This window comes from Apodemus sylvaticus, chromosome 15 (assembly GCF_947179515.1).
Source record: "Apodemus sylvaticus chromosome 15, mApoSyl1.1, whole genome shotgun sequence".
NCBI classification, from domain to species: Eukaryota; Metazoa; Chordata; class Mammalia; order Rodentia; family Muridae; genus Apodemus; species Apodemus sylvaticus.
The window spans coordinates 87,148,496-87,160,992 of NC_067486.1; the positions used below are offsets into that span (position 1 = coordinate 87,148,496).

At 41.2% G+C, this 12,497-nt stretch overlaps 1 protein-coding gene and 1 pseudogene across 1 annotated transcript in view; one reads left to right on the forward strand and one right to left on the reverse strand.

Annotated features, from left to right (window-relative positions):
• The window catches only part of LOC127665603 (probable ubiquitin-conjugating enzyme E2 C), a 189,409-nt gene that overhangs the window by 132,885 nt on the left and 44,027 nt on the right, over positions 1 to 12,497 (forward strand). The window contains exons 9-10 of the mRNA XM_052158093.1: positions 3,559 to 3,839; positions 4,869 to 5,109. Of these exons, the coding sequence (XP_052014053.1) occupies positions 3,559 to 3,672 (114 nt within the window). The 3' untranslated portion in view covers positions 3,673 to 3,839; positions 4,869 to 5,109. The remainder of the gene's footprint in view (positions 1 to 3,558; positions 3,840 to 4,868; positions 5,110 to 12,497) is intronic.
• On the reverse strand, positions 7,780 to 8,786 carry LOC127665601 (vomeronasal type-1 receptor 1-like; annotated as a pseudogene).

The following is a 12,497-nucleotide window of genomic DNA, read 5'->3' on the forward strand; positions in this document are numbered from 1 at the left end:
ATTTGAACTCAGGACCTCTGAAAGAGCAGTTGGTGCTCTTAACCACTGAGCCATCTCTCTAGCCCCTCTACATGGTATTATAAAAAGATAAAAACTTGAGTTCTAGAAAGCAAGAAATGTGTAGCTGAAGGAAGTACACAGTACTAGTGGCATGTTGAACACTAAGTAAATACTTCCTGAACATCTGTCAAAATGAGAAAAACCCTCAGATGTATATATTTAATAGTGTCTAAGTTCCTTTGTTGCACAGTCTGGTGGGTGAGTCTAAGTTGGCTGATTGTTTAAAAAGTCTGCATCGAGATTTTGGCCTTGGTAGGCACTTGTTCTTTGAAAGTAGCAAGGAGCCGGCGATCTTCTTTTGTCTTGCTTTCCATCACTGTCTGTTCTTTGCCTCTTTTCAGTCACTGGGTTTTATAATATTTAACAACCTTTTATACTTAAATCTCCTTCATTTCTAAATCTGAGCAGATGATCAGAAGCCAAATATTAGAGGAAATGTTTGAGTTCCACTTGCTATTGAAAATTGATGAAAGGAGATTTTCCTCTCCTTAAAAAAAGTGGCTATAATAACTTGATAATATATTCTTGTTTTAACATTATGATGTATGTTTTTGTATCTTAAGCACTTTAACCCCTTTGGCACTTGTGAAAATATTTGCTATTCATAAAACAACTAGATACTCTTTTATTAAGTTTGCAGCCAACCCTGTCTAGAAATTGTCTTCCAATGCCTTTTACTTTTCATGGTATTTCATTCTATGGGTCAATATTAGACATAGCATCAAAATTAAATGTACTAAGAGTCAGTTTAGAAGTTAGGCTCTGGACTGAGCAGACATGTATAGACATGTACGCAGAGACCACCTGAGTATAAGATTGTTTGGGACACAGCCCCCCAGGGCCCCACCTGCACCTAGGAGCTGTGCTGTGCTGCTACAGCCTTCTGTGTACCTAATCAGAATTTATTTAACTTTTAAAGTAGTTTCTCTGTATGTCTAGAATAAAATAAAAATAAATTTCTGAGAATGAGAAAGCCACCAGAGTGGCTTTCCTAGGTTTTGCTTTGATGTTGGAAATAGGATTGTGGTGATGAAATAACTTACTGGGGCTTCTTGTTTCCAGACAGGAAAACTCGAAGATCTCAGGGAAGTCTGTTTTTTGAAGTGTTCAGGAACGAGAGGTGTTTTATTATCTTTAGTGTGATGTTTTCTACCATTTTTGTACGAGGAGTTTTTCCTGTGTTGAATTTTGGTTCTTAAGTTGGAAAGTAAAGCAACCTAGTAATATTCTTCATTCCTACCTTTGCTCTCTTTTTTTAATGTGTTGTTTTTCCTTTATTGTTTATGAAAATGAAACCATATCTTTGTAATAATAAAAACTTTGAGGTGATGCATCAAATTATTCTAATAAACTTATGATTGTGCCTATGTAAATTATATTTCCATAGTACTAGTTATTTTTACTTAGCATTTGTCCTTGGCAAAATGGCTTTTTGTAATTCCTTTTATATCTCAGTCTCAACTTTAAGTCAGGATATTAAGCCTTGTGTCTGACAGTTAAAAATAAACATGAAACACTGCTTGTCTTTTTAACATTTGTCCCAAAATTTAATGATTAATAAATTACTCTGTATGGACTATGTTCCAGGAGTCTTTGCTAAGTGGTTTCCCTTTTGATATTGAGAAGCAGCATATAAATTGGCACACTCAGCAAGAAACAGATTTGTAGAGATAATAATGGTACTTGGTTGGGTTACATGGTAGGAAAGGAACCGGGATTTTCACTTACTTCCTTTTCATTCATAACCCAGGTCCTAACTCTTTTGTGGGCTATATTTTAAAAGAACAGAGTTTTTGCATTTTTGCCATACATTTGTAGGTGTTTTTTCCTCCAAATCACTGGCAGTTTTTCATTATTTCTGCCTAAGACAATATCTGTTTCCTGGAAGCTATACTCATGGGTGTTTAGAGGATGCTGGAATTTGGACTCCAGGCCTCATGATTGCACAATAAGTTCTTTTAACCTGGGGACCATCTGTCTAGTCCCCAGAACAGTAGTTTATAAAGAGTTTAATATAGATTTAAACGTGGTGATTAGGGAGGAGAAACACATGTAAGCATGATAGGCATGAGATAAGGAGAGGTAGATGTGGGGAAGCGAGCTATGTAAACCAAAGACAGAAGTGAGTCTGGGCCAACAAGAGATGATGTGAAAAACCTTTAATTAGTTAATTAATTAATAATTACATTAATTTATTCTGTGTTCATATGTGTGTGTTAGTGTGCATTTATAGAGGCCAGAGGATAGTGACTGGGCAGTTTATTGTCCTACCACATGGGTTCTGGTGATCGAACGTGGATCCTCATGTTTACTAACAAGTGCTTTAACCCCCTTTAAAATTACATTTATTATTTGTGTATGTGGGGGTGGGCAGGAGTTGTATATGTGGATGGTGTAGAAATTATTTAATCCCAACTCCGGTTTTTACCCTGCCTTTGACCACTTAGTTCTCAGACAAACATTGCACACAACCTTTCTATGTACAATTGGCCTTAATCAGCACAAGAGCTGGGCAGATTGTGCACCTCTCGCTGTTGTCTATTTCCCACTACTAATCCCACGATAGAACGTGCCATGTTTCATTTGGACGGCTCTTATTTACAGGTAGCCAACCCACATGGTCTTTATTTTACGACTCGCCTAACCCATGGTGTCTTCCCCCTTGTGGTTCTTCTCTGATGCTGGAAGTCCTGGAATGCTAAACCCTGCCTGCATGGGTTTCTTCTGCCCAGCTATTGACTGTTGTCATCTCTATTCACCAATCAGAAATAATTTGGAGGCAAGGTCACATAGCCTCACTTGGATCTACCTGTGCACTTTCTTGTGTCTGGGACAATACATACAACAGACCAAACCTCATCAATAGAGGTCCCAGGTATTGGACAGGTTATATCAGACTTGGCTGCAAGAACCTTTACCCATTGAGCTCTCTTACTGCAGCGGATGAAAATCCTTTTACAGGATAGTTTGGTCCTGTGGCCCTGCACATGTAAGCTTGCATGTGGAGACCAGAGGACAACCTTGGATGTCATTCTTCAGGTGCCATCCACTGTTTTCTGTAAAACAGGATTTTTGATTGGCTTGAATTGGATAGGTAGGCTCAGATGGCTGGCTAGGGAGGACATGGAGTCTCTGTCTCCCTGGCACAAGTGTGTGCCACCAAACCAGATTTTATTATTGTTGTTATTATTATTGTTGTAATTGGCTTCTTATGTTTGGACTGAGTATCTGACTCAAGGCTTTCCATGAGAGCAGGAGGCCCACCATCCACCACATCATGAGGCACCCCATGATCAGGAAGAGTGTGGTATGTTTACTACTTCCATGCAGATTTTCCCAGGTACCCCAAGCCCCAGAACTGTCACGACCATGAGAGTCATCACATACAAGCCTGACAGGAATATGTCCTCCTGCAATCCCCAAGAGCAGCTCTCTGGATCCCTGCAGTCTCCCAAGAATGTAACACTCACAGGCTCCTCCTCTGGGGATACCTTTCAGAAAGAGACCCTTATGGAGGAAAATAACCTCACCCAGGAAGTGGCCATCAATCAGGAAGAAGCTGTCCATTGGAAAGCTGTGGTCATTCAGGAAAAGCCCATTTCTGATGGCTAGCCTCAGGGTGCAAGCTGAGCTTCCCCTCAAACCTGGCAATACCACTGCAAGGGCAGGAGGAAGACAATCATGAACGGCCTCCAAAATCTCTGCTGCTGCTGCCATTCTCCCACAAGAACCCTGCTCCAAGGAAAGAAGCTGGATCCTGGAGTCCTTCCCAGGATCAGGTGGGTGCAAGTCCTCATTCATTTATTCCTTACTCTGTCTTGTCCTTTGTGAGAAATGAAGAGTGCGCCCCCTTGTGGCACATTTAGGAACTTAATATTCTGTCACTTCAGAACAATTCAATAGAAACCCCTGAAAGACCACCTCATGGTTTCTGAGCCTGAAGTGGAGAGCAGAGATGCTGAGAGCAGGGAGAGGGGAGGGTGAGGGCATAGCCAAAGGAAACAGAGAGTCACTGGCAAGCCAGATGGGTGCTGTGGCCAGGCAGCAGCCCAGTATGACCTGTGTGTTTTCAAGTCATTAAGACACTCCCTCCTGTTTCATTCTGCTTTTAAGTCTGGAAGAGGACCAGCCCCAGCTCCATGACTTGTGAGTCATGGGTGGGGGTCAGTCTGGCTGGGAATCAGATAGCGCCTTAGGGAGGCCAGGCCAGATGTCCAGGAGCCAGTGTGGTCACAGGCCCATTCTGCGCAGGAAGACATGTGCACAGCAGCCCAGACCTGTCCAGGTAAAATCCCAGGCAGGCAGGTCTGGCTTTTCACAGGGTCATGCTCAGTGGAGTGGGCTGAGGTGCAAAAGTGCCCCAGAGTTGTCTGCAGAACAGTAGCCCTGTGTCCTCTCCTCCAGCCTGAGTAAACATCAGAGTGGATCGACGGGAAGTGTCTGTCCTTTGCTCTGTTTCTCACAGTGAGCATGGTATTCTTTATAATCTTTCCTTAGAGAAGCCTCCCTAGCCAGCCTGTCCAACCTTCCCTAAAATGGGTTCCCAAGTTGAGAATGAGGCCTGCAGTGTCTCTGTGGGTGTCCTCTACAAAACAGCCTACTGCCAACCTTTTACAAACCCCACCCACACTTATTCCCCTGCCAAAGCCATGATAGTTCACATGACTTGAGTCCTCAGACCTAACTCAGAGCAAAGTTTATGAAAACCACAGCTGTGGGGTGACTCCAGGGGCAGCTGTGCCCTCTCTCTCCACCATTTCTACCCTGGAGTTCCTCACCTCCTGCCTTGCTACGCTTCTTCCTTCCAGGCCACCATTCGCCTTATCAACGGGAAGTCAGACACCCCACCAATCCACACTGTGTGAGAATGATGGCTATTGTGACCAGGGTGAATCTAGAGACCCTTCTGATGAGCAGCAACCTGCTGTGCAGCTGGGGTCCAGTCTCATCTCAGCTGCAAGTCTCTACCTGGAGCCTGCACTCAGCTGGACACATCTGAAGATTGCTTCCATTCCTTTGAGTGTGTGCACATTTCTTGTTCTTGCCCAGGTAAGCAGGTGTGTTCTGACTAGCAGCTGTGGAGCTAACCTCATGTAACTTCTCTATGCTTCATGATGGACAGAAGAGAAGGCACAAGTGACTACAAGCCTGAGCCCAAACATGCAGCAGAGGGAAGTGGCAAGATGGGGCTTCATTCTGCTGTTTCAACATTTAGTGCCCTCTCTCCTTGGGCAATCTCACCTGACTCACATTTAGTCATTTCTAGGGAGTTTGCGGATTTTAATTAAGACTAGATGTCAGAGCTATGGTGAAGGTGTATGCATATCATCTCATGTCTGAAGGCTCAGTAGGCCTGTCTCCTGTGTAAGAGACTAGTCTTATGGTCAAGACCAGCCTGTACATATAGAGAAAAAGAGTCTAGTTTGGGTGGCAGTGTGAATCCTAAAAACAACAAGAACGATGACGACGACAACAGCAACAACAGGATTAGTGATATAGCTTAGTATCAGTAGCATGCAGGAGTCCCTGTGTTCTAGGCCAACATCAAATCAATGTGGTGTCTATGGCAAGAAACCTAGGATTGAAGGGTAGAAGCAAGAGGACCAGACACTCAGCATCATCCTCCCCACAGGGAGTTTGAGGACAGTGTAGAATGACTGACACTCTTTAAAAACATACACCATCCCACCCAGCCCCAAATCTTAGTACTCAACTCTGAGAAAAGTGACTTGGCAGCTCATAACAACCACACATTTCCCGTGAATCAGAAGTCCCCTCTGTGATAGAGAAGAAAACTGGGCATCCATATGTGCAGTAATTACTTCCTGTGGCTCATATCTGGAGTCGGCCTGAGGAATGAATTTGTCCCTGGTGCACAGCACTGAGGAGCTGTGAAGTAAGAACTTCCTGCCTGCCCTGTGGGAGGCGCTGAAGAGCTGTGCAGCCAGCACTCCCTGCTGGCCCTTTTGGAGGCACTGTGTAGTTGAGTGGTCCCTGTTCCCTGATAGTCCCTTAGCAGGAAATAAGAAGGAAGTTTTGAGGGCATGGGGGCCCCAAACTTTGCCAATAAGGAAGTCAGGAATTCTGCTGGCCTTGCAGCCAGTTAGAAAGTGATGGTGTACTGTCCCCTTGTGGCTGCTCTGCATTAGCACTTTGTCCATGACCTCAGGAAAGCCTGTATTCAAGTAGGGGAAGAGAATCCTTCCTTAAGTGAGGCTTGTTCCAACTAGCTCATAATTCAGTTATCACATTTATACTAATCTGACACACGGCTAGTTTCCTCTCCTCTATTTTGCAGTAAGACTTCCTGAGTGTCTTAGAAGAAAATCTCCCTATACCAGACTTCCTCCCTCTGTCCAGAAGTCCACCTTACAAATCTGCACTTCGATAGAGGTCATGGGCATTTTATTTTAACAGATTTATATTAACATTTTCTTAGACAGGCATAGAAGGACAGAGACACATCCTCACACATTGTACAAAAACATCCCTAATAGCTATGAAAAGCAAAAAGTGGAAGGATGGAGTTTTCCCTTCTTAGCTGTCACTGTGCCAAGTCAGGTAAAAGACCTGGATCTGTGAGTCAGTTGTAAGAATTTCCCATGACCATAAATGGTGCTGTTTCATTAATTCCATCCCCCAAAGAGGGGAGTTTTATTTGAAGTTAGTTTTATTACACAGGAGTTTAATTTCATAATCTGCATGATTTTTTATGATGAGATATTTCCCATGATAGAAAAGGAAAAGAAATACCTGATCAAGAGAAGAATATTTCAGAGGCTTTGCAGCTATCAGGGGATTCCATAGTGTCCCAAAATATCACCTTACTGCAGGTTTAAGAGTTCAGGTAACTACCCTAGCAGTGTTTTTTGGCTGCCATGTACCTGTTTTACCCCCTTTTGCGGAGAAAAAGTTAGAAGGTTTTTGCCAATGCCCACATGGACTGTTGGGGTTCAGGTAGAGGTTTGGGGAGTAACATGGCCGGATGATTTCATTGTCCTTTCCATGCCTCTGAACCAGACTTGATTGCATAAATCAAAACAAAATAGAAAAATCAGCCTGAGGGACCTCAGATTATGGTGGCTTGGGGTCTTTGGGATGATGTCAAAGGTTGGCATGAACTCATCCAGTCCTGCTTGAACCAGAGATCCTGTTGGATCCTCATAGTGTGCCAGTTTCTGCCCCAAGTCTGCTCTGCCCTTGGGATATAATGGTACCACAGCCCACCTGCTTTACCTGAAGCACCGAAGCTTAGCCTGGTAGATGGTTTAACATGATCTCAGCCAATGTGACTTCAGGATAAAAAACCTTCTCTGGAGACAATTTATATTGAATTAGCTCTCTTTATTAGGGGTGAAGAATGGCTGTTAAACCCTGGTGTGTGGGGAGTGTTTTGTGTTGAGTGTACATCATTTCCAGAGGCTGAGGTGCTTGAAATTCATCAGTCACATGAAGAAGAACTCGCACTGATAGCTGGGCTTGTCTTAATAAGGAGATAGGAAGTTTAAGGCAAAACCTGGCCACCAGGATCCATGACTATATTGCGTGGCAGACGTGGAAGTTGTATAGGCTACATACAAGGGTCCGACTCTGGAGAGGAGGGAACAGTCCTACTCCTTCCAGTCTCAGGCTTAGGTTCTCATGGGTTGGACACATCTTGACCTCACTCTCTTGCTCCAGACTTCTTACCCCAGTCATATGGCTTTGCAGCCCCACCATGAAGGGTCTTCAACAAGGACCCTTAGGATCCCTAAAGATCAACAGCAAGGGAGAAACGGTGGGCAAGCTTACAGTCAGAACTTCTTTGACATACCTCCCCCATAAATTAGTGTTCACAAAAGAAATGTGAAAGAAAGTACAAATACAGTCTAGAAGATAAAAGGTCACAAATGTGACCACCAGCATGACTGTAGTGTGGGCTGCTCTGGTCTCAGCATAGACTCTGAGCTTCTGATTGTGGTTGTGTATATAGTGCATTCTCTGGTGGTGTCTCTTCAGGTGAATCATCATAGAGAAAACTGGTCCAGATCATGATGCTGATAAATAAAATGTCCTGGGCAAACCGCAATAAGCTAATGCCAACACTGACAACAGAGAGGGATCAGATCCACTTACCTTTAGAATCAGTGCCATTGTGTCTTTTCTGTGGACCGCTAGCATTCATTGGAATGTACGCATTATTTAAGACACTGAAAAACCAGCAACTGTAACAAAAATATCTCATGAACTTGGGGGTATTTCTCTGAGCATGACCTTGTCCAATTACCAGGAACATGAGTGACAAACTGGTAGGTGGTCAGGGCACAGGTAGAACACATGTTTGTGCTTTGAGACACCATGTGAAAGAAGTATGAAAGTTTACCTGTGAGGTCAGTTGGAGGCTTCCTTGGAGCCAAAACTGTAATATGGTTTGGAAATGTCAAGAAGAGGAGATTGAAGGTATTGCCCACAGCTAAGTTTGATAGAATGACTTGAATGGGCCTCAGATGAGTGTCAGTCAAAATTGGAGATAAATTATGAAGAAACACAAGAATGTTGCCCACAGTCCCAACCTCAGCCTGGCAAAGCAAAAGTATCTGAAGAGCCACTTCTTCTGTAGTATTCAGGGTTTTATTTTGAGATAACATGGAGATAGCTTCATTGGATCAGGTAGGACACTGTTGTCTTCAAGAGTCTTCCCAATTATTTGAGATTTTCAATTGTTTTTGGAGTCTTTTATCTCAAGAATGTGGCCCTGCTTTGTCACTACAAGAGTTTTCTCTGAAAAAAACCAAGAATATTTAATTTACACTTATTTTGCTTCCTTTCCCTCATGATGGAATTGTGCATGTGATGGAACTCTATCTCTCATGTTCAACACCATAAACACATATTTCTACACATTATGGTTTCTGCATGTGTATACATGTATATCTGTAGACATGAGTGCATTTTTGCTCCATTGGAATTCAACATTATCTTTCAAAACAATGTGCTAAAAATAGTAATTTGTTGTTGAAGAGATGGTCCTAGTCTGCTCATATTTGAGGAACTGTATTTATGCAGTTTTGATTGAACAAGCAGGCAGAACAATCATATTCATAAGATAATTAAATATTCCAAAATATAATTAAGAGATGGGGGCATGGGTCAGTGGTGAAGAGCACTGGCTCCTCTTCTAGAGGACCCACACTCCATTGCCAGCATCTACATGACCCTTGTAACTGTATGTAACTCCAGTTCCAGGGACCTGGCACCTTCACATTCATACATACCATCAAAACACCAGTGCATATAAACTAAAAATATATCAAATAATTTTAACAAATGATAATGAAAAATTAATATTCTTACTTTATATAAGAACTTGAATTAAGATCTTTATATAGAATGTTATAAAGAATGTTCCCTTAAAATAATCCAATCTGTGTTGATATACTTTTATAGTAATCATTGTTTAGAAAGAAAATATTTCTGAAAAAGTCAATAGCTTTCTGTTTATAAAGGACAATATTGATATATACCTGTAATATCTATTGTGAAGAAAACTGAGAGACCCAGGCATATCATTGATTCACAAATGTCCACATTTTAACTGTATTTCTAATGAATCTGATGCTGGAATTATATTGGATAAATGACCAGTTTTCATCAATCACAATCCAAAAACATTACTGTCACCTCTGTTAAAGTCTTTGTATACAGAGATTTTTTTAAAACTCAGATTTTGAATGCTCCTGTTTAGTCTCCAACTTACATGGTTTATGTTGATTTTTATAAAAACAATAAGCTTTTATCCAACAACTAAAAATCTGTCATATCACATATGAAAGTCACATTAAAAGGCATTTTCAGATGAGTGCTGCACCATGACACAGACATTTCTTTTGCCTAGAGAAATCATTGACAAAATTATGTAAACTGTGGAGACAAAAACAAATTCCTTCTAATGATTAATGTTGATTTCATAATACACTGGACTGTAGGGAGGAGAATAGAACTTAAACAGAAACATAAAGCTGCAGGAATCTTACCTACCACAAGGATGGGGTTTACTCACAGGGATGAAGTCCCGCTCCTAATCAGGTACTGGAGAAAAAGCTCTGATTTCATTTCCTGTTGAAGATCTTTTCAGTGTATCTGTTCCCTAAGACAGATCCAAAGGAATGGTGAAGTCTCATATCTTCCAGGAAGTGTTGTGCAGATGGTTGAATGAGGTGAGATATCAGAGTCCACAAAGGGACAGACGTCGCTTAGAGAGTCCAATACATTGTCATCTGTGTTGTTACTGGGCATGGCTTTATACAGCTTCTAGAATACCTCTAAATGGAAAACACATGTATCCCCAGTACAAATCAATATGCTTTCCTTCTAGTAATCAATGATGAGGCCCAAGAGTTTTCTAGGTCATAGTGTGTAGAACAGAGGTTAAAACAAGTTTCCTTACTTTCTTTGGGGAAATCTAAGTTCAGAATTGGTGCTGTCATCAGGTGTGGAGAAGTGTACTACCAGGGAGATCAAGAGATTTGTTAGGTGTATTTCCAGGGACTGCATTACACTGTATACATTCACTGTTGCAAACTTGTGCTGACATCAGAAAGCCCATAAGCATGTTATCTGGAGTCTTGCATTTTCCTATTCTTGGACAAGGATATTTTAGTTTGACAAATCAAGCAACAGAAGCCTGTGTTAACTCATATGTCCTTGGGTTATTCCAATGTCCATTTGCTTTGAGGTAGATCATGACTCATTTTCTAATATACCATGAAGGCTTATTAGAAGTATAATAGGTTGTGATATTTTCTATAGAATTCTAAATGTAAATAATCAACTTTGTACATACAGTAAAGGATATGGGCTGAGCAATCATTGACTAATAGAGAGAACCATCCCTGTTCATCCCACTGTATTCACAGTAGCCATGAAATAGAATCAGGTTAATTGTCCATCAGTTAATGAATGGATCGCTATACAATGGGGATTATACATCTCTTAAGCAAAATGTAATTATGAATGTTTTAGGTAATTTGATGATTATGCATATGATACTCCACAAATTAAAAGAAATGTTCTGCATTTTCCCCAATTTTTAGACATTAGTTTTGAATCTTGAGTTATGTGTGTTTCACTTGGAATACTTTATAAAGGTCAGGAGTGAAGTAAAATACAGATGGTTAGGGGACTTTTGTTAGAACACAGTTGTTTAAAGGATGTAAGTAGACAATGGACTGTAGACAATTAATCTATCTTGGAAATATAGCATGTATCAGAGAAAAGGAAAAGTTAATAATAATATTAAGGCTCCATTAAAACCTACTAGTTTACAATTTTAAAAACATAGTTGATCTATTTCTATTTGTCATTTATATCGATATCATCTATATATCATTTATATCTATATTTATCTCCCTCTCTCTCTCTCTCTGTGTGTGTGTGTGTGTGAGAGAGAGAGAGAGAGAGAGAGAGAGAGAGAGAGAAAGAGAGAGAGACTTATTACATTTTTTTTTTGTATATCATAACACATGGGCAATTTCCTGTGAGACATGTAGGGTATCTAGCCAGGCACTTTGATGTTATAGATCTTTTGTTGTAGTGTTCATTCCCACAGCTCTCAAATATATACATTATCTATACAGGTTAGAGGATATTCAACAGCCTTCTCACTACTCCAAAGTGTCTGTGGATTGGGTTAGTGATGCCAAAGGATAGACTCTCTTTGAGACTAGGGATTACCTAGTTACACTTTAGAATCAATGGAATAGCCTATTTTTTAAGTAACTAAAAATGAAAATTGTAGTATTATTTAAAAGCTACATACTTGAGTTATTTCTTTCATTTACATGGTATCAGAGGGGAAATTACTTATTCAATTTGTCTCCTTATCTCAACATGGATGCAATGATGTTGAGTGAAATATTTAAAAAGTGTGATTGGCACGTTCCCATGCTTGTGCCTCAAACCCTCTGCCCCAGGGACCATGCAATAGAGATTCATGGAGAGTCACTGTCCAGGAGCTCCTGAAACATCTCCACCTAGCTCGCTAGGTTCCTATTGGTGGGTTGCTACCACTCCAACCCCGTGCTTTAAATCCCTCACGACCTTTGTGGAGCACCTCAGGCAAACACACACTTGGCCACCATACCTTTCTCTCTTGAACCCAGATGAGGTGCAACATGGAGGAAAATGTAGCACAAACTTAGTTGAGAAACAATGGTAACTCAGTCTTACAGTGCAGCAAATAAATGCAATCTTGTAAGCCTTAGTAAAATCTGATCCCTCCGGTGGAAGATCCTTGCAAATCCACCATGATACTAAGAAACTCTAACAGCTACATCTGACCTCTCTACTGACCTGGTTCCTAGAGGAAGTAACTCTCTCCTGTTTCCTCTCTTTCTCTGTCCAACCAAGAAGTCCAGCCTACTCGCCCAGTGATGGGCACCTTCATTCATTAGGTGATT